This window comes from Copadichromis virginalis, linkage group LG4, assembly GCF_057382275.1.
Source record: "Copadichromis virginalis isolate Kocher_CV1m ecotype Utaka linkage group LG4, C_Virginalis_male_GT1.1, whole genome shotgun sequence".
NCBI lineage: Eukaryota > Metazoa > Chordata > Actinopteri > Cichliformes > Cichlidae > Copadichromis > Copadichromis virginalis.
In genome coordinates this window covers 32,882,302-32,903,888 of record NC_140621.1, presented here as the reverse complement: position 1 = coordinate 32,903,888, position 21,587 = coordinate 32,882,302, and the positions used below count along the sequence as shown (strand labels likewise).

The window sequence follows — 21,587 nt, the reverse complement described above, 5'->3', positions numbered from 1 at the left end:
CTTCATTTTTCAGAGCCAGAAGCTACGTGCATCTGTTTTAACTGTCGACGTTTAGCGTGTATTGGAAATCCTGTTTACAGCCTCATATAAAGGCAACTGTCTAAGAACTGAGCTTGAACTAATAAAAACCACAGTGCTGATGAAATACAATATAACACAAACAAAACACAAACATAGCAACATCAAAGCAGTTTTATCAATTTACTATAAAAAATACAGTATTTCTATAATATAAAACACATAAAATGTTCAGTTTCTTTCAATTCTTTACTTGAATCATGTGAGGGGAGGAAATGAAAAAGTCATGTAAAACTTTACCTTCATCCTGTGAATATTTCACAGTTACAGGACCTCAAGGTCGAGGGCAGGTTGAAGTATGGCCCTTTGTTCCAGCACATATCTACAGAAGATTTCAGGGATGAAAAACAAATTTAAGCTCTGTTAAAAAACCACAACCATCAGTTTAATGTCGGCTGCGTAGAGGAACAGAAACAGCCATGAATATCTGAATACCTGAATATCTGTTCCTGATACGTCACAGCAGAAAACTACATTTTGGTTAAACTGTAAAGGGATCGTATCACATGATGGAGAGATGGCTGCTCGAATTATATCATATAAAAGGAGTTGCTTTTACCTACTGTTTGACATCCAGGCTCATCATTTAGCCGTGATTCCTTCTGGGTCAATTCATCTTTTATTAGATTATGTTGAATGTCCATATAATTATAATTTAATACTATACTGTTATTTACATTTTGATTATTTATTAAACACAAATTTAAAAGGGAAAAAAATATATCCTTCTTTGGTCATTCAGTACCCTTCGGTCATGATTTGTAAGAAGATTTTTTATTATTAAAGTAACTGTTTATATAACGCATTACTGCAGGGATGAAGCATGCTGATTAATACTGTTGTATGCCCCATAAAACTTAGTCACAGTCATTGTGGTCTACATAAATGAGACAGCAAATAAACTAAAATCTGAACAAGTTGCTCAAGGAAAAAACTTTAACAAGTACCATAAAGGCAAAAAGCTGTCCACAGCCTGAATATACAGATACAGCAACAAAATATCTCCTGAAATTTAGGATTTCTTCTGTGGACACCCACAATTAGACGTTCCGCTCACAGTAAAACAAAGCTGCCTCTCGACACGTGAAATGTCCTTACATCTGCTTATAGCTGAAGTGCAGTGTGCTGTAAACCGTTCATTAAACGCTTCTATCGTCTTGAAAGGTGCTAAACATTTATAGTACAGGTCGACGAGAAGCTGGGATTCATCTGTGATGGCGCTGCGCTCGCTGAATGCTGATCCCTGAGCGCCCTCTGCTGATCGTTACAGGCCTTGCAGCACGTGTTAACCAGCAGATCCACGATCATGCATTCAGAGCTGAAACAAAATAAAACACCATCAGCTGTTCTTCTCATCGTGTTGCTATGTGTTTTTTCCAGGTGATGACCTGATGCGCTGTGTGGACCTCTACAACCAAACCCAGTCCAAGTGGTTTGAAGAAATGGTGACAACCAGCATGGTAAACAGCTGTGTGTGATTCACGAGCCAAAAAGACCGAAACAAAATATGATGCATGTCTTCTCTTCTAGGTCTGAGCTGTGACACTTTATACTGTGTAATGTATACTGTACAGGAAAATCACAAATAAGTACAATTAGGTTCTGTAATTAGACTTTAAACATTTACACCAATGAACTAAAGGTGTTATGGTTTTTAACAGTGGACACTTAATAGCATTGTGTGCAGGTATTTGTCTAAAAAATATTATTTATCTGGTTTTAAATCATATTTATAACCTCTGAAAGATATAATATTTCCTAAATACTGTTGATATTATATTCAAATGTAAAAGTTAAGCTTGTGTTGAAAGAACCTCGGCCGTTTTATATATGAGGTCAGAGAAAAGAGCAAAAGCTGGATTTTTATTTCAACATATTCAGTGGTGGGATCTCTGCTCATTAATGAAGGACTGATAATCTGCGTGATGTCAGTAGTACAGCGGTTATCGGCTGTCTGTCTTACTAAGTAGGACATTTGTCTTCCCTTTTCCGTGTAGGAGCTGGAGAAACTGGAGGTGGAGCGGATCGAGTGGATTCAGCAGCATTTACGACAGTATACGACCCTACGGCATGAAACAGACATGTTCAACCAGAGTGTGAGTTTGTGGCAGTTTTAGCACTTTTTTGTGGTATTATTTTGGCTTCTGTTGTCATTTTGTGTCCTGTTTTTGTTCTTTTTTTGTAATGGTTTTGTCTTTTGGGGCGACCGTGGCTCAGGGGGTTGGGAAGCGCATCTGTAACTGGAAGGTCGCCGGTTCAATCCCTGGGCTCTCTGTCCTGGTCGTTGTGTCCCTGGGCAAGACACTTTACCCTACTTGCCTACTGGTGTTGGCCAGAGGGGCCGATGGCGCGATATGGCAGCCTCGCCTCTGTCAGTCTGCCCCAGGGCAGCTGTGGCTACAACTGTAGCTTGCCTCCACCAGTGTATGAATGTGAGAGTGAATGAATAGTGGCATTGTAAAGCGCTTTGGGTACCTTGAAAAGCGTAAATAAATCCAATCCATTATTATTATTATTAATAGTTTCTGCTTCTGTCTTTGCAGGTTTCTAGTCTTTGTGTAATCTGCAGAGCCTTTTTCTCACCTTATTTTTTACTTAATCACTTCAGTTTCTCGCTCAGTTTTCCTGGTAACTGTAATTCTGTGTTTCCTGCTGTTTTTTGATCACAAGAACTCTAAATCCGTCTCCAAAGCCACTGATGTTGTGTACTCATTTCATATTCACAGATGAAAACAGAAATCTCACCCTTAAGATTGTAGATGGCTTGTAAATGATGGATGTACCCACACACTTCGGAGCCAGAAGCTAGCGTCCCTAATTTATTCCACAGTAACACTGCAGTTCCCTTTTTTCCAGATCCAAGCAGAGACTGTCGGCGAGAGCCTTCAGTGTCAGACTTTGGAAAAACATCTTTTCAATCCCTGCTTTTTAGCTACATTCTATTAATTTGTAGTTCCGCATTATCCTTAAAACAGTTGGTTTTAATACTGAATGGAGTTGATTTGCTTCTTATAGACTCACATCACTGTATATCATAACTTTTTTTGTATTTAGAGTCAGAGTGAAAATATTGGCTAGTTAATCCACCTAAAACAGGTCACACATTGCAGTTTTCTTTGGGCCACATTCAGGCTTAGTCTGATGGAAGTATTTGGGGTAACCCATGCCACACCTCTCGCCTACACCAAGCCAGTGCCTTAACCAGGGTGTAAGTATCAAAAGTAGTACTAATATGATATATAAATAATTTCTGTGGCAAAAATAGGGGGGAAAATCCAAAGTTCAGCATCTCAAAGGGACGTGTTCCTTTTTTTTTGTCATGTATGATAAATTATAAAATGTGAAGAGGCCGCCTGGCAACGTACATTTTCTGAACCAAATGATTGAGGTGTGGGGAAAAAATCGATACAGCATAGCATCGCGATGTGTGTGTGGTGATATGGGAACAGTATGAACCAGAGGGCTCATCTCATGCACCGCTGTCCTATAATAACGTTAGCAAAGCAAACTTAAATCAGCTCAACGAGAAACCAACACTGAAGACCATGACAATGCTACGTCCTAGTTTAGTTTTGGTGAGTAAATGGTTTCCCGGAGCTTGAGGGTGTTGCACACTCACAGCATCTTTAGATCACCAGGCACAGGTCTCCTGATACAAGGCTCAGTCTAACTTGGACTGACTGCAGTCACACTCAGAGATTGTTGTAGCTTTGCAAATAATTGAGTTTAGTGTATAAATGCAGACAGATAACCAACATGTTACCATCAGTGAATCAGTCTTTGCCACCAGCTGGTTTTATTCTGGTTATCAGTAACAGATTACATGTAATTGCCGACTTGACCCCATTCAGTAGCAGTCTGATGTCAGACGGTGACAGCGTTGGTATGCTTGACAATTTCATTTTGCAGAAAATAAGTAACTGAAGTGACACCTTTTTATTGGCTAAAACAGATATTAACAAAGTTTAACTTTGAGTCACGATAAATGTAATTGCCATACTGAGCATATCGCAGAATATTATAAAAATCGCAATAAGAAGTTTTGTGATAACATCATATCGTGGACCGTCTGGTGATTCTCACCTTTACTGAACAACAGACTGAATAATCAGCTAATCGGTGCATTACGGGTCCGAGTAAACCATCAGCAGTGGTGTCACTGCTGTGATGCGACTTCGTGCTTCGTGCTTCTTGAGCTGGCGAGCGTAGGTGCTGTGACAGAGCGAGCCCTGGGCGATCCCGCGTCAGCCTTTGATGCAGCGCGCCGGCTGAGCTCTCTCAGATCCTCAGAGAAACCCGCCCAGACGTTCTGCTCATTTAGGGCCAAAGGCCTTTGAATGTGACGAGACGTTTTCTGTCAGCGCTGTAGGAAGCTTCCAGAACGAGGGCGCCTCTCTGCGTGAAAGCTGACAACATGAATACCGCAGAGGTGACAGACGCACCAGAGATGAAACCAATACAATCATCTGCAAGCAAAATATAGGACAGTTCAAGTCACACAGCTTTTACGTTTGGATTGCTCACTTTTTGTTTTCGTCTGCATAGAGGAAGATTTTAAATGTGCAGCAACACTGAAGCTCAATGAACCCGACTAATGAATACAGATGGGAGTTGCAGCCGTAGGCCACGGTAATCTCATGATCTGGTTTAGCCTCTGTTAGCACACAGACTTTATGGAAGACTCACAGTATTCTGAGTTAAAATCTCTGGTTCACATCATTAGTTCTTCTTCTTTTTCTTATCCTCCATATTCATCATCCTTTGTCCTGGTCACTCCCAGTTTAGATCTTAATATCTTCAGCTCCACCTCCTGTCTTTTTGCCAGTGCCATCATCTCTAATCCATACACCATAGCCGTTCCACCTTCGCTTTCACTCTTGCTATCCTTCTGTCACAACTCACCCCTAACACTCACCTCCACCTGCTTCACCCTGCCTGCACTCTCCTCTTCACCTCTGTTGCTTTGGATGGTTGATCCAAGTTAGTTAAGGTTGCTTTTACTACCTCTGCTCCTTGGATGTTCACCTTTCCACCTGTCTCCCTCTCATTCAGACATCCTTTAATCACACATATGAACAAAACAAAACTACGCCCGTTTCGAGGTTAGCCAGGCGGCTAATGCTATCTACCGCCTGACTACCGAGGACAGTGACGTCATCAGCGAGAGACCGGTGACCAGCATCGCGGAGCATGACGTCCGAGCGGCACTGAGGAGAGTGAACACAAGGAAAGCGGCGGGGCCAGACGGTATCACCGGCCGTCTGCTGCGCTGCTGTGCTGACCAGCTAGCAGGTGTGTTCACTTACATCTTCAACGAGTCCCTGGCGAAGTCTGTGGTCCCCACATGCTTCAAAAGATCCACCATCATCCCTGTGCCCAAGAACAGCAAACCCTCATCCCTGAACGATTACCGGCCAGTTGCACTGACCTCGGTAGTAATGAAGGTGTTTGAGAGGCTGCTGAAGAACATCATCTCCTCCTCCATCCCAGACACCACAGATCCGCTGCAGTTCGCCTACAGATCCAACAGATCCACAGAGGATGCCATCGCCCACGTCCTACACACCACTCTCAGCCACGTGGACAAGAAACAGGGTAACTATGTGCGAATGCTGTTTGTTGATTACAGTTCAGCGTTTAACACAATAGTGCCCTGCAGACTGTTCACAAAGCTGAGGGATCTGGGACTTAACAGCCGTCTGTGTGCATGGGTGTTGGACTTCCTCACTGGCAGAACTCAGGTGGTGAGGGTGGGCAGGTGCTTCTCCAACAGCATCACCATCAACACAGGAGCACCTCAGGGATGTGTCCTCTCGCCACTGCTCTACTCCCTCTACACTTCAGACTGTGTGGCCACCCATGGCTCCAACACCATTGTGAAGTTTGCTGACGACACAGTGGTGTTGGGTGCCATCTCCAACAACGATGAGGCGGCCTACATGGATGAAGTGAAGAATCTGGCATCATGGTGCCAGGACAACCACCTCCAGCTGAACGTCAGCAAGACCAAGGAGCTGGTGGTGGACTTCAGAAGGGGTCAGCACAGAGACTACAAGCCCATTATCATCAATGGAGCTCCAGTGGAGAGGGTGCAGTCCTTCAAGTATCTTGGTGTCCACATCTCCTCAGACCTGACATGGGCTGCCCACATTCAGGTCCAGACCAAAAAGGCTAGGCAGCGCCTGTATCACCTACAACAACTGAGGAAGTTCAGGGTCTCTCCAAAGATCCTCAGGATTTTCTATAGAGGCGCTGTGGAGAGCATCCTCACACAGAACATGACATCGTGGTTCGGGAACAGCTGTGTGAAGGACCAAAAAGCTCTCCAGAGAGTGATCCGTACAGCAGAACGCTGCTGCAGGATTGCTCTCCCCCCGCTTCAGGACACCTACACCAGGAGATGCCGGACTAGAGCAGCGCAGATACTGAAGGACCCGTCCCATCCTGGCAACAAACTGTTCCAACTTCTGCAATCTGGTAGAAGGTTCCGCATCTTCCGGGCAAGGACAGAGAGACTCAAGAGGAGCTTCTATCCCCAAGCCATCCGTGCCCTAAACACACACACCCGCCCTCTCACATCATCTATAATTGACTGAGACAGGACTCTCTTCCAGACACTAAGCCAAGGCACAATGTACATTTCAATTCCTTTAATTTTAAATATGTTTATATTGTCTATCCTGTAAAATAGTCAGATATCTATTCATATTAATGTACAGAATTCACCTGCTTGCTGCTACTACTGCACATTCACCCAGTGTATATACTATATGTATATATATGTGTATATATATATATATATATATATATATATATATATATATATATTCTTCCTCTACACCCCCCCCAATTTTTGCACATGTCGAGGAGCGTGTCAGGCTACATTTCACTGTGTGTTATACTTGTATAACTATGCATGTGACAAATAATAAAGAACCTTGAACCTTGAACTCCCGACCATGGTCTCGGCCTCATGTTGCATTTCCGTTGGCTTGATTGAGGCTTACATTCTTTGCTTTGTGCAGCCGAGTGTGAAGTCCGAGGATATGAATCCCATCTGGAAAAAGGTGGATTCCCCTCTTGGACTTGTTCTTGCATTTTTGAGTTGCTCCAAATGTCCAAAATCTCATCTATGTACAGCATGATTTGCTCCTAGAATCATTTTTGGGATCACAGTTTGAATAAACTGCACTGGTTAACGTCTCTGAGAATAAGAGCTCCTTATAAAGAGAATTAGAGAAACAGGAAAAGAAGCACTGTTCTCCTGAATGTTTAAATTGTTTTCTGATCATTTGCAAGAGAAAACCTAAAAAGGTGCATGTTGGGTAAAGTTAAAAGCCTCATGTCACCAGGTGGGACAGGTAGCTGCTCAAAATAAGGTCTCCTTTTTGACATCCAGGCCACACAGACTCAAAAATGTGCTAATATTTGTGACACTGGGTGATGAGCTTCCTGATTTTCAGTCCTGAACATTTCATGTGGATATCTCCTGTACTTGTGGGGTTATGAGGGCTCAAAAACGCTGCATTTCGACCTCCTCCACGGCAGTTTGGGGGCCTGAAAAAAATCAGCTGATTGTGAAGAAGTCATTTGGGTCAAAGTCATTGATTTTGCAAGTAATGAAACATGTTGTTATATAAAAACTGTCACTAAAGTTTGTGGTTTAGTTTGTCACCAAACTCTTTTGGGATTTTTGGGCAGATTATCCAATCAACTGACCGCTCAGCACCTCCTGAGCACCTGACCTTTAGGTGTTTAACTCTGAATGAAGACTGAAGTTTTAAGGGGTCACATTACTGTTAATATCTTTTCAGATGGTTGAGCCCGTTGACCAGCTGCTGCAGAATGTGGATCCCGCCAAAGACAGAGAGCTGTGGGTGAAGGAGAACAAAACCGGCGATGTTCGGCCTGTGGATATGGACATATAGCTCGTCCCGGCCTGACCTGGGATCAGCTGTCCTGTCTTCAGTATTAAAACACATCCACAGAATCCAGGAACACTTGATGACACTGATTCGGGGACGGTGCATGTTCAGACCCCTGAGGTCTGCTCATTCTCTCTCTGAGTGGAACAGTGAGGAGGAAAACAGTCCAGCTAACAGTAACGGACCCAAGTACCAGCATGTTCCTTCTAAATTTAAACCCCATCATAATCCACATTATCTTACTGAATGCCATTTAACATATTCTGCTGTTTACCTGTTGTAAAGTTGAGATTATTAAAAAAAATGTACGTATTTTGAATTGTTCAGTTTAGCGTCAGCCAACACTTTTCCAGTCTGAGTAAACCAAACAAAAAAAAAGTCTGATTATTGATATTATTTTGGATACTGAAGCATACTGAGAGCTTGGAATGATATATTTTCATAATTTGCTGGTCCATTTTGGTGGAAATGCATGTTTTGAATATATTGTTTTCACTGTACGTGGAGAGCTGCACACTCTGTGGAACCATGATGGCTGTTTCGGTGTAGTTTATGGAAGTTAAACAAGGTATTCTCTATCTTGTCCATAATTTTGGAGCTTTCTCCCACTTAAAAAAAGGAAAGTGTACAGCATAAATATCCAGAAACCTCAACTTTTCCAAGCATTTTGCAATCGGGATTTGATTACACTCAGCACAAGTCCCAAGATGGAGTCCCAAGATTTAGGCCAGGGTCTATTTTGAATCAGCGCGAAGGAGGAAAAGGTGGTCCAAATTACACTGAAACACCTTTTAGTGCCTAACGGTTATATACCTGGAATGTCCTTGATTTATTCTTCTCTGCATCGGTGTACATTTGTACATACTGGTTCGATGTTTGCACTGTTCAACGTCGTCTGTTTCACGTTTTGTCGACCCTTAAAGAGAAGATCTTTAAGGGTCGACATGCAGCGGGAAGTGCGAGGTGATAGAAATATCAGAGACTGCATGTAGACTACGTGTCCGTGTTTACATATATGTGTTTGTCTGTCGCGGTCTTTACATTTTGTTTGTTTTGGAATAATTTTTCTTTTCTATGTTCCCAGAAGGACAAAGTTAAATAATAAAGCTTTTAATCCAGCTGCCAGGCACTCAAAAAAAGTTGTGAAAAAGTAAAGAAATGCTTAGCTGCCTTATGAAAAACACTGACCGTTCGTCCCCTGCAGCACATTCAGACTTTGCTTTGACCCCCACCCCCAAAACGGCTTCATGTGTAGGTTTGAAATAGTGTATTTGTTGTAGAGGTTTTTATAAGTGTGTCTCAATGTTGTGCACTAAGTGTGACGAGTTATGTTCCAACTAAATGTTCTTGACCAGAATCCACAATGACATAACGGTTGAGTTAACTGCCCTTCTGTGGTGACTGTTTTCATTAACGTGAGTTTAATCCGATTTTCCCAATGTTTTTAAGAATGTTGGATCACAGGTGACCTCTGTCCCAACGGTGTAGTGAGGAATGCAGTGTCCAAAATAAATCTCCTCTTTGAAAATTAAATGCCACAGCGTGTCGTTATGTAACTCTGCCAGGGGGGGCTGGGGGTTTAGAAATGGGCAGTTACATCTGCAAGATGTTTCATTTAAGATCTGATTGATGTGAATAAAAAAAATTTAAACTCATAAACCTGGTGAACATGTTTTATGTTAAACCTGCAGCTCATAACACTGCTCAAGTGTTTCTTACAGATTTTCATATAATGAATCCAAATATGATTATTATGGGGTTGGTTTTTTTCACATTTTACACCTGAATTATATTATTGAACAATGGCACAATCAATATCAGCTTTAATTCACGAGGTTTTCCAGACATCTAGCATGAACTGTTTGGGAATTATAGATGTTTTTTATAAAAAGCAGCAATGTGAAAGTTATATAGCCGTCTGTGGACCGGATCAGGGAAACTCCCCTTTATATCAATGTAAATATGTAAACTACACTCTTAACCCTGACGTATCTTAGAAAGTCTATTTTCAGCAGTACATCTCGTTTTTTCTGCATAACAGAGAAATGCTGCCACAAGTCTTTGGTCATAAATTACAACAGAAATCTCGAAGCACAGGCCGAGGGGGCGGTGTGGCAGCAATTTTTCACACCAGCCTATTAATTAATGAAAGACCAAGACAGACTTTTAGTTCAGTGAAAGCCTGATGCTTAGCCTCGTCCACCCCAGCTGTAAAACTCAGAAACCAGTCTTACTTGTTATCATCTATCGTCCACCTGGGCCTTACACAGAGTTTCTGTCTGATTTCTCAGACTTTATATCTAATTTAGTTCTGAGCTCAGATAAAATAATTATTGTGGGTGATTTTAACATCCATGTAGATGCTAAAAATGACAGCCTCAACATGGCATTTAATCTGTTATTAGACTCAATTGGTTTCTCTCAAAATGTAAAAGAACCCACCCACCACTTTAATCACACTCTAGATCTTGTTTTAACATATGGCATCGAACCTGAACATTTAACAGTGTTTCCTGAAAACCCTCTCCTGTCTGATCATTTCCTGATAACATTTACTTTTACAATAATTGATTACACAGCGGTGAAGAGTAGACTTTATCAAAGTAGATGTCTTTCTGAAAGCACTGTAACTAAGTTTAAGAATATAATCCACCCACTGTTATCATCTCCAATGCCCTGTACCAACACAGAGCAAAGCAGCTATCTGAACGCTACCCCAACAGAGGTCGATTATCTTGTTAATAATTTCACCTCCTCACTACGTACGACTCTGGATACTGTAGCTCCTGTGAAAACTAAGGCCTCAAATCAGAAGTACCTGACTCCGTGGTATAATTCTGAAACACGTACCCTAAAGCAGATGACTCGTAATCTGGAGAGGAAATGGCGTGTCACAAATCTAGAGGATCATCATTTAGCCTGGAGAAATAGTTTGCTGCTTTATAAGAAAGCCCTCCGCAAAGCCAGAACATCTTACTATTCATCACTGATTGAAGAAAATAAGAACAACCCCAGGTTTCTCTTCAGCTCTGTAGCCAGGCTGACAAACAGTCAGAGCTCTTTTGAGCCAACCATCCCTTTAACGTTAACTAGTAATGACTTCATGAACTTCTTCACAAATAAAATTTTTATCATTAGAGAAAAAATTACCAATAATCATCCCACAGATGTAATATTATCTACAGCTACTCTTAGTACCATTGATATTAAGTTAGACTCTTTTTCTCCAATTGATCTTTCTGAGTTAACTTCAATAATTACTTCCTCCAAACCCTCAACGTGTCTTTTAGACCCCATTCCTACAAAACTGCTCAAAGAAGTCCTGCCATTAATTAATTCTTCGATCTTAAATATGATCAACCTATCTCTAATAATCGGCTATGTACCACAGGCCTTCAAGCTGGCTGTAGTTAAACCTTTACTCAAAAAGCCATCTCTAGACCCAGCAGTCTTAGCTAATTATAGGCCAATCTCCAACCTTCCTTTCATATCAAAAATCCTTGAAAGAGTAGTTGTCAAACAGCTAACAGATCATCTGCAGAGGAATGGTTTATTTGAAGAGTTTCAGTCAGGTTTCAGAGCTCAGCACAGCACAGAAACAGCTTTAGTGAAGGTTACAAATGATCTTCTTATGGCCTCTGACAGTGGACTCATCTCTGTGCTTGTCCTGCTAGACCTCAGTGCAGCGTTCGATACTGTTGATCATAATATCCTATTAGAGCGATTAGAACATGCTGTAGGTATTACAAGTACTGCACTGCAGTGGTTTGTATCATATCTATCTAACAGACTCCAATTTGTGCATGTAAATGGAGAGTCCTCTTCACACACTGAGGTTAATTATGGAGTTCCACAGGGTTCAGTGCTAGGACCAATTCTGTTTACATTATACATGCTTCCCTTAGGCAGCATCATTAGAAGACATAGCATACATTTTCACTGCTATGCAGATGACACCCAGCTCTATCTGTCCATGAAGCCAGATAACACACACCAATTAGTTAAACTGCAGGAATGTCTTAAAGACATAAAGACCTGGATGGCCGCTAACTTTCTGCTTCTTAATTCAGATAAAACTGAGGTTATTGTACTCGGCCCTGAAAATCTTAGAAATATGGTATCTAATCAGATTCTTACTCTGGATGGCATTACCTTGGCCTCCAGTAACGCGGTGAGGAACCTTGGAGTCATTTTTGACCAGGACATGTCCTTCAATGCACATATTAAACAAATATGTAAGACTGCTTTCTTCCATTTGCGCAACATCTCTAAAATTAGAAATATCCTGTCTCAGAGTGACGCTGAAAAACTAGTTCATGCATTTATTACTTCCAGGCTGGACTACTGTAATTCATTATTATCAGGATGTCCAAAAAACTCACTGAAAAGCCTTCAGCTAATCCAAAATGCTGCAGCAAGAGTCCTGACAGGGACTAGAAAGAGAGAGCATATTTCTCCTGTTTTGGCTTCCCTTCATTGGCTTCCTGTTAAATCCAGAATTGAATTCAAAATCCTGCTCCTCACATACAAGGTCTTAAATAATCAGGCCCCATCTTATCTTAATGACCTTGTAGTACCATATCACCCTATTAGAGCGCTCCGCTCTCGCTCTGCAGGCCTACTTGTTGTTCCTAGAGTATTTAAAAGTAGAATGGGAGGGAGAGCCTTCAGTTTTCAGGCCCCTCTTCTGTGGAACCAGCTTCCAGTTTGGATTCGGGAGACAGACACTATCTCTACTTTTAAGATTAGGCTTAAAACTTTCCTTTTTTCTAAAGCATATAGTTAGGGCTGGACCAGGTGACCCTGAATCCTCCCTTTGTTATGCTGCAATAGATGTAGGCTGCCGGGGGATTCCCATGATGCATTGAGTTTTTCCTTTCCAGTCACCTTTCTCACTCACTATGTATTAATAGACCTCTCTGCATTGAATCATATCTGTTATTAACCTCTGTCTCTCTTCCACAGCATGTCTTTATCCTGTCTTCCTTCTCTCACCCCAACCGGTCGCAGCAGATGGCCGCCCCTCCCTGAGCCTGGTTCTGCCGGAGGTTTCTTCCTGTTAAAAGGGAGTTTTTCCTTCCCACTGTCGCCAAAGTGCTTGCTCATAGGGGGTCATATGATTGTTGGGTTTTTCTCTGTATCTATGAAGCGCCTTGAGGCGACTTTTGTTGTGATTTGGCGCTATATAAATAAAATTGAATTGAATTGAACAATTAAATGTGTAAAATTACAGAGAATGTTCTGGTAGCTCATTGCCGAGGCTGTCCTGTAATTACAAAAAATGATTTTTGTTTGTTAATTTACAGAAATTGTCCTTTTTTAAGTACTGTGGAGCCATTGTAAAAAAGAAAAGAAAAAAAATTATAGTAGTGACAAAACAGGAAATCTTCTGTCATTTAATTGCTTATCTGTGTTTTGTAACATGAATGACTATGAAAAATGAAAATGAATGTCTTTATCATTAAGAAAATGCTGGAATACTTATTAAAAAATACTTTATAAGCCCCAAAAGTTTCAAAACTGGAGGCCCTCTGACCTTATGTTTCACACCTCTGCTCTAACTAAACTGAACAGCTGACAAGTTTGATGAGCATATGAGATCTGTTCCCTCATTATTCTGAATTAAACTGATACAAGATCTGGAGTTGATTCCAGGTGTTGAACTTGCATTCAGTACTTGTTCACTGGAAGAATGAATATAAGGCCCAGATGGTCACACAAGTGAAGGAGGCCGCTGTCAGGCTGAAGTACCAACGACTAGAACCCATGGACACACGAACCAGTGATTATATTCGACTTAGGCTAAATTAACAAGCCCACAGATACTCGCATTTTGCAAGTTTCAAAAACAGCTTTAAACCTCAAATAATGCCAATAATTGCCAAATGATGGCAAATATGAGACCTGATCAGACTGGTACAACATACAGATTGGATTTAAACATTAAATAGTTAAGTTAAACAAGCTTACAGGTGAGTACTCAGCTATTCCACGGACACTGTGAAGTCTGTATAAAAGGCAAGGTAGAAGACCTGAGGACGGATAAAAGGACGGGGGTAAAAAAAGAAAAAAATCAAAATCAAATCAAATCAAAATTTATTTATAGCCTATAGCACATATTAAAAACAACAGTGTTGACCATAGTGCTTCACAGTCAATAAAAACATGAGACAATTAAAACAAACAATAGAAGAGGACAACAAACAATAGGTAACAACGCAACAAGCTAAAACAGCCAACTAGACAGAATCAAAAGCCAAAGTAAAAAAATAAGTTTTAAGACGTAATTTAAAAGACTGGATAGACTCGGCAGTGCGAATATGAACGGGGAGGTTATTCCAGAGTCTGGGTGCCACGGATGCAAAGGCCCGGTCGCCTCTCGACTTCATTCGAGTCCTAGGTTGTGCTAGGAGCCTATGGTTGGATGATCTAAGTGCCCTGTTGGGATTGTATGAATGGAGTAAATCAGAAATATAACTGGGCGCTAAATTATTCAAAATATTAAAAGTGAACAAAAGAATTTTAAAATCTATACGATATTTAACAGGGAGCCAATGTAATTTGGCTAAAATTGGAGTTATGTGTTCATGAATTCTCGTACCTGTTAAAAGACGCGCAGCTGCATTTTGAATTAACTGGAGCCGGCAAAGAGAGGAGTGTTGGAGGCCCGAGTAGAGGGAGTTACAGTAGTCCAATCTGGATGTAATAAATGCGTGGATAAGCTTTTCAAGATCTTTTAAAGGAAGAAACGGCTTTGCTTTGGAAATCTGACGCAACTGGTAAAAGCTGTTTTTTACCACAGTGGACACCTGTTTCTCGAGTTTAAAAGAGCCATCCAGGAACACTCCGAGGTTTCTTACAGTGGACGAAGGATGGCTAGCGAGAGGGCCTAGGGCATCAGCTAACTGGTCTAGCGGAGTGTGACTACCAAAGACTATGATTTCGGTCTTATTCTCGTTCAATGTAAGAAAATTATGTGATAACCAAATTTTAACTTCATGCAAACAGTTGAACAGAGGTTGCAAAGAAGCAGTCACATCAGATTTCAAAGGTAAATAAATCTGGATATCATCGGCATAACAGTGAAAGGAGATGTTATGTTTTCTAAAAATTAATCCCAACGGCAACATGTACAAAGAGAAAAGAGCAGGACCGAGCACGGACCCTTGACCACCACAATAAATAGGGGCAGAAGCCGAGGAGTGTTGCCCCATAGCAACAGAGAACGACCTCTCTGAGAGATAGGATTTAAACCAAGATAAAACTGTACCTTTGAGACCAACAACATGTTCCAAAAAGGCGGCAAAAACTGGTTTGACACAATATATGAAGGCCAAGCCAACTAAATCAGGGATGACATTTTTTATTGGCTGAATCAAGCAGTGGCTACACTATTAGCTTCAAGATAAACACTAGCAAGGTTAAAACTGCAAGTGAGGCCACCAATCATGGCCTACAACAAAGATATGGGTGGAGCTGACCTGTCAGATCAGCTCATTCTGCACTACTCCACCCACAGAAACACTGCTCCCTGGTAGAGGATCATCTTGCTGCACTTCCTGGACACTGCAACAACAAATGCCTTCATTTTGCACCGTGAGATGAGCAGTGCCAAGCAGGTGCACCCCATGACACACAAAGACTTTGTGTGTCAGCTTTGTGGCATGGACAAGACCAGCCAGTGTTCCTCAGAGCAGGAGAGCTGATCACATTCCTGTGCCCGCTGTCCCAACCTTAGATCCTGGCCTAAAAGCTACCAAAGGCAGACTGAAAGGTAAACACTGTCTATATAGTCATAGCTCATCCCACTTTAGGAAATAAGAGCTAGATTCCATATTAACTGACTGCACAGCAGTCCTTTATCTATTGTGTTAAACTACAAATGAAATATGTCAATTCAATTTTATTTATATAGCAACACAACAACAGTTCCCTGATATTTCTTTATATTGTAAGGTAACGTAGAGACTCTACAATAATACAGAGAAAACAGGGAGAACTAACTATACTTTCCTTTAAATTTAGTTTGGGAGTTTCAGAGCTCTGTGTGTTGTGTTTAGAGATCACTGGGTGTCTTTGTGACAGAGTACCATAAAAGATAGGTGGCAGTCAACAACAAGGGAGATTTAAGCATTAATCACAAATTGAAATATATGCCTAAAAAGTACCTGAATCTTTCTTAATTAGCATAAAAAAGGGATTGTGTGTCACTTCAAACACAAACTGTCTTCTTGTTTATCGCTTTAAGGCTACGTCCACACTAAAGCGTTTTCGTTTGAAAACACATCGTTTTCTCTCCGTTTTGGCCTCCCTTCCACACTGAGACGGCGTTTTGAAAACGCTCTCAAAAACGCATACATTTCAAAACGGAGCTGTCCCGTCGCAGTGTGGACACTTGAAAACGCAGACTTTCTAAAACGATGACGCATGTTGGTCATATGATGCAGTCATGTGACCACTTACCCAGTCATGTAATCCGATTGTTCAGTCTGACATCACTAGCCGTGTCTGGACCTAAACTCCGCTGCAGGTCCATATATCAAACGATCACTGTGGCATTACTGAGAGTTGAAGAACTGTCTAAAGTCTTTCATCTTTAATAAAATGATCAGCGTTCTGCTCTACCAGGTGTAACAATTGAGTTTAACATCCAGGCATCCATGAAAACGTAATTTATGACATTTAACGGAGTTAGAAGTTAGCAGGAAGTTAGCTCGCTAGCTTCTATCTAAATACAATATAGCATGTCCTGACTGCAGGGTTTTGGAAACAAATTCAAACGTACAGCTCTGTTATCACTTCCAACATAAATGAAGACAGAAAGCTAAACAGCAGTGACGTTTGTAGGGTTACTGAAATTTGGCTAGCTGGTATATAATGATGTGCTACGTGACTGCGAGCGACACAGCTATGTTAGCATAATTTAAACAAGCTAACTTTTTTTTTCCACTCGATAAAAGTTAACGTGAGTGTTCTCGGTGGTCAGGAACAAATGTAATCGCATGGCAGGATGCTGTAAAAGGACCAAACTTCAGCCAGGAGAACAACTGAGACAATCCATCCACAATACGAGGTTAGTCATTCATATACTGCTGCATGGGCTGGGCTGTAGTTACATCCTAAGGTTTTAAAAACTGAGCTTAAATAAATGATTAGCGGTAATAAAAGCCGAGGGAGGTCAACAGTGATCACTGACTGTTTTAGGAGCTTTTTGAGATTAAATAGAAGAAAATACAAAACATTAAACATGTTAACAACACAAAAGCCATATTAAACACAGACTACTTTAGGCCCGGAAGTAGGATTCGTCGCGTCATCACTGAACAACCGGATACTGTTCTTTGAGGCGGTCCAATATTTTGCGTATTTGTTCTGGTCCGTCTCCCAGTCGATGTTCTCGTTTGCTTTGGAAACCTTGTACTCGTTGGTGACTCAGAGCAACAACTCCACCTCATTATCAGTCCACTTGAAAAATTCGTTGCTTTGTCTTGCCATTTCGCTGCCACGATTCAAAGAGCCGGAATGTAAATAAACGGCAGAGGGAAATGACACAGGTCGAGTCATCTTGCGTTTCATGCATGCACAGAACTGCAACGTCAGCATTTTCGGTCGTTTTAGTGTGGACTCTTTGAAAATGACTAGTGTGGACGCGGAGCGTTTTCAGACGAAAACGCTGTTTTCACATCTATCCGGGCTAGTGTGGACGTAGCCTAAGCTTAACAAAGAAAAGTTAAACTAAAAGTAAAATATACTAATGGATTCAAGTTGGACCGCGGGAAGCAAATGATCTATGCGGGGGAGCATGTTGGAGCAGTGTATCGTTCTCTGTGCCAAGCCCACATTATCCTAACTGTGAGTTGGCTGTGTGTCTCAACTGACCTTCAGCTCCTAATAGGATTGGCTGATACAGAAGGATTGTTAACCTGAGCCTAATTCCCTTCATAAGGAGCTCTCATCCAGATTTTCTTGCTTTCAATCTAATGAATGAATCCAAGTGTGAAAAAAACACGCTGGAGAGCTGCCAGATGTATTAGAGAGTAAATTGGCTGTCAATAAAAGGCTGGCATGCAACCACTGAGTGTCAGGACGGCTCATAACACTGCAGAGTCAGGAAACAGAGTCTTTAGGTATACATGTTAGAGGAGGTGACTATCACCAGGCTGGATATTCCTGTCATCAAAAGTGATCTCTTTTCCCCAAGTGCTTGTTAACAGAGCAAGGGATTTCTCCATTTTTAATCATACTTGTTTTCCTTGGAACGAATAAATGATTTCTATTTGGAAACAACCATCGAATTATTCCAGAAAAAATAAAAAACCTTAAAGGGCAATAATATTAGCGCCCTGACAAACTGACCTTTTTATTGCTGTGCTTGTAAAACAGGCTAAAACTATGTGTTATCTTCCAATTTACACAGTATAAAAACTTCAGCAAGGGTTTGAGCTGTCACTTGAGAAAATATCATTCTAAAAACAAAAGAAATCAGTTTAGACGAAGCAGGAGATGAAGATCTAAAGTTATCACAGCATTTCAAGAACTGGAGTGAGAAGTATTAAGATATTTAAAAAGAGCCATACAGTACAGAACAAGTCTGGTGGAGGTAGGAAGTGAACAAAACTAGTGAGAGATGTGTCTACTAACCCCAGGACAACTGCCAAGACAATAGTGAAGGAGTTAGCCAAGTAGGGATGTGTATTCACAGAAAAGACAATCACTAGAAGCCTGCAGAGAAATGCACTCTGAGACTGTGGACCAAGAAAAACTCTGCAGAAGAGGCACATTCAAGCCAGACTGAGGCATGCCGAGGACAACCCGAGGAAAGATTGAATGAAACTATACCCCGTTCTCAGAGTGACGCTGATTATGTCACAAAGCCCTGACTTGAATCCCACTGAAAATCTGTGGGGTGAACTGAAGTCCAAAGTTCATGACAGAAGACCATCAGATCAACCGACTAAAACAACAGACTGCAGAAAAGGAAAAACGATACACAGTGACTGTTATCATCGGGGGTAGTTAATGTGAAATAATATTGTTTCTGTATACAAAGTAAAGAAATATAAGCATCCAAAATAACAGTAGGATGTTTGGGAAAGCTTTTGCAAATTCCTTCCCTCTCCAAATTACCTTTAAAAATAGGAATTTTCACAAGGGAGCAAATAATTCTGTCCTCATTTGTATTTTCCACCTGTTTAATATAAAAATCAGTGGTGTGTCTAGTGGCTGTTTAATAAATAGTCCAGATAATATAAATGTAATTAAAAACGTTTAAGAATTAAAATACAGAAACCAAACTAAGTTTCATTGGAAACCAAACCAGAGTAAATATATGTGTAAAGATAATCCAAAATAAAGTTGTATATAAACTACAGTTGGTTGAGATGAGTCACTCTGTGAAACAGTGCAAACACTACAAATATATCAGTTAAAACAAATTCCAAGTGGAAAGGAAGTGTGTTCAAAATGCATGTTTCAGCTTTTTAAAAGAGTCGAGGACATGGCTGAAGTGTCCTTGGTGGATATTACCATGTTATACAACGACACTTTAAAAGCACAACACATAACACACATACACCTTTACAGACAGGTTTTCATTTTCATGTACACAAAAGAGAACATTTAAACAAATAATGAGTTAACGTGTTCACTGCCACAACTACACAAAAAACGTACAAAACATATTTGAACAAAATTGAACAAACTAAAATAACCAACAAACTTGTGCGCTGTCCATTGTAAATTGTGTGATTTAAAGATTTAACTGCATGAAATCAGCTCGTTTACACAAAGTACAACATCTAAACCAAGGAGGCTAAACAAAACGGACACGCCAAAAACGTCCAATCCAGCCTATGGATACCTTTGTAAAGTGTGAATATGGATCCACAAAGGAGTTATTAATAAAATTTATTGCAACACAAGTAAAAATGTGAAGAAATTGATTCTGGTCAATTAAACGTGAACACTGTTTTGACTCCCAACATTCACGTTGCCATCCCTGTTCTAGCCTGAGCGGTTACACTGTTTAAAATTCATCCATTGCACAGTTGTTCAGCTTCTATTTTATTTTATTTTATCAAATGTGCCTAATCACCCTATTTAATTACTACTTGCAATGACAAAAAATGAAACACTGTTTAACTAGTTTACCAGAAAGAACATGAACATGATTAATTACAATAAAAAATGAGAAATGTGGTTAAAGCGGTTAAAATATAGCCACAGAAATCAGTCTTAAAACCATGTGAGGTTTTTTTCTGCTCTGTTTTTAGCCTGTACTCTACTGCTTCTTCTCTTTCAGCTTGTCTTTGATTTTCTGAGGTTCATCATATTGTATCAAGCGTAGGATATCCTTGTTGTCCATCACGCCCTGAATGAACTCTCCCTCTGAGATTTTATCTGCAAAGAACCAAAAAAAGAAGCGTCAACAAAATGCTTGTGCCTTGTAAAGGTGCAGCAGATAACGAGATGAGAGTTAATAAAGTGTGGTTTACCGTTCTCCTTCTTTCCGAAAAATGTCCAGATTTTTTCAGCCCTTTTCTCCGGCGTGTTTTCATCCTCAGGGAGCTTCTTCTGTGCGTCAGCAGGAATCATGTTGAATATTGACTGCAGGAGAGTAAACGCATTTTATAGGTTTAACCAATGATTCATGATGAATTTAATCAAATATTCGTCGGAATATTACATTTTCTTTGAGTAATTGTAAGTGGAATAATTTAGAGGAGGCTGTGGCTTAAAATTGAAATCATCAAAGGTCCATTTACACATTCACAGAAGTGATCGTGATTATTCAATAGATGAATGTAACGCGAATTCAGTTTAGTCATGTAATTTTAGTGTATTCAGAACAGATAAAATTAGTATGAAGTATAGGTACCCGAACAATCTCTTGGATTTCATTTTTGCTGATGGTTCCATTTCCATCCACATCATAGAGGCCAAAAGCCCACTCCAGCTTCTGCAGAGTCTTTCCCCCAGAGGTGAGGTGCAGAGCGACGATGTACTCCTTAAAGTCCAAAGTTCCGTCTGCATTAGTGTCGAAACTCCTGAAAACGTGCCGCGCATACGCCGTGGGGTCCGCGTCTGGGAAGAAGCTGGCATAGATGCCCTCGAACTGCTGCTTGCTGATCCTCCCACTGGGACACTCCTTGAGGAAGGACTGATACCAGGTGCACAGTTCGGCCTCTGTGTATTTGGTGTTGGACTTCAGCTCTTCCAGGAGCTCCTTTGACAAAGCGCTGCTCTTAGTATTCCCCATCCTGATCAAGAAAGGTTAAATTCTTGTATCTCCTGCGATTGGCCGTTAAACTTCTGTGGAGTTTGTGCGCTCTGTCTTGTGTTCGCTCTGTCGAGCCCCTCAAGGTGCCAAATGGGATTATGATCATCACTGCCTAAATCCAGACAGCTGTCTTGAAGATTAAGGGGGATAACTGCGTCACACTGCTATGACACCTTTATATTGAAGACAGAGTTAAATACAGGAGGCAAGCGCAGCGGATTAAAGGCGGCAGGTGGCCGTTACTTAGAAGCTCAACATCTGGGAGGATATTTGCCTTTTTAAGCAGAATTTGTGTAAATACACTC

The 21,587-nt window shown here is 40.9% G+C and overlaps 2 protein-coding genes across 3 annotated transcripts in view; one reads left to right on the top strand and one right to left on the bottom strand.

Annotated features, from left to right (window-relative positions):
- Nucleotides 1-10,045, top strand: part of gas7a (growth arrest-specific 7a) — a 69,333-nt gene extending 59,288 nt beyond the window's left edge. The window contains exons 12-14 of one of the 2 annotated variants that reach the window (XM_085455000.1): nt 1,459-1,538; nt 2,076-2,174; nt 7,893-10,045. In XM_085455000.1, the coding sequence (XP_085311126.1) occupies nt 1,459-1,538; nt 2,076-2,174; nt 7,893-8,006 (293 nt within the window). In that variant the 3' untranslated portion in view covers nt 8,007-10,045. The remainder of the gene's footprint in view (nt 1-1,458; nt 1,539-2,075; nt 2,175-7,892) is intronic. The other variant, XM_085455001.1, reaches the window with a different exon arrangement.
- A 9,530-nt stretch (nt 10,046-19,575) lies between these two features.
- On the bottom strand, nt 19,576-21,306 carry rcvrna (recoverin a). The gene is made up of 3 exons (XM_085454998.1): nt 20,881-21,306; nt 20,498-20,609; nt 19,576-20,402 (listed from the first exon to the last, which is right to left on the bottom strand). Exons 1-3 carry the CDS (start codon nt 21,259-21,261, stop codon nt 20,284-20,286), a joined length of 612 nt encoding a protein of 203 aa, XP_085311124.1. The 5' UTR covers nt 21,262-21,306; the 3' UTR covers nt 19,576-20,283.
- Nucleotides 21,307-21,587: the final 281 nt, after the last annotated feature.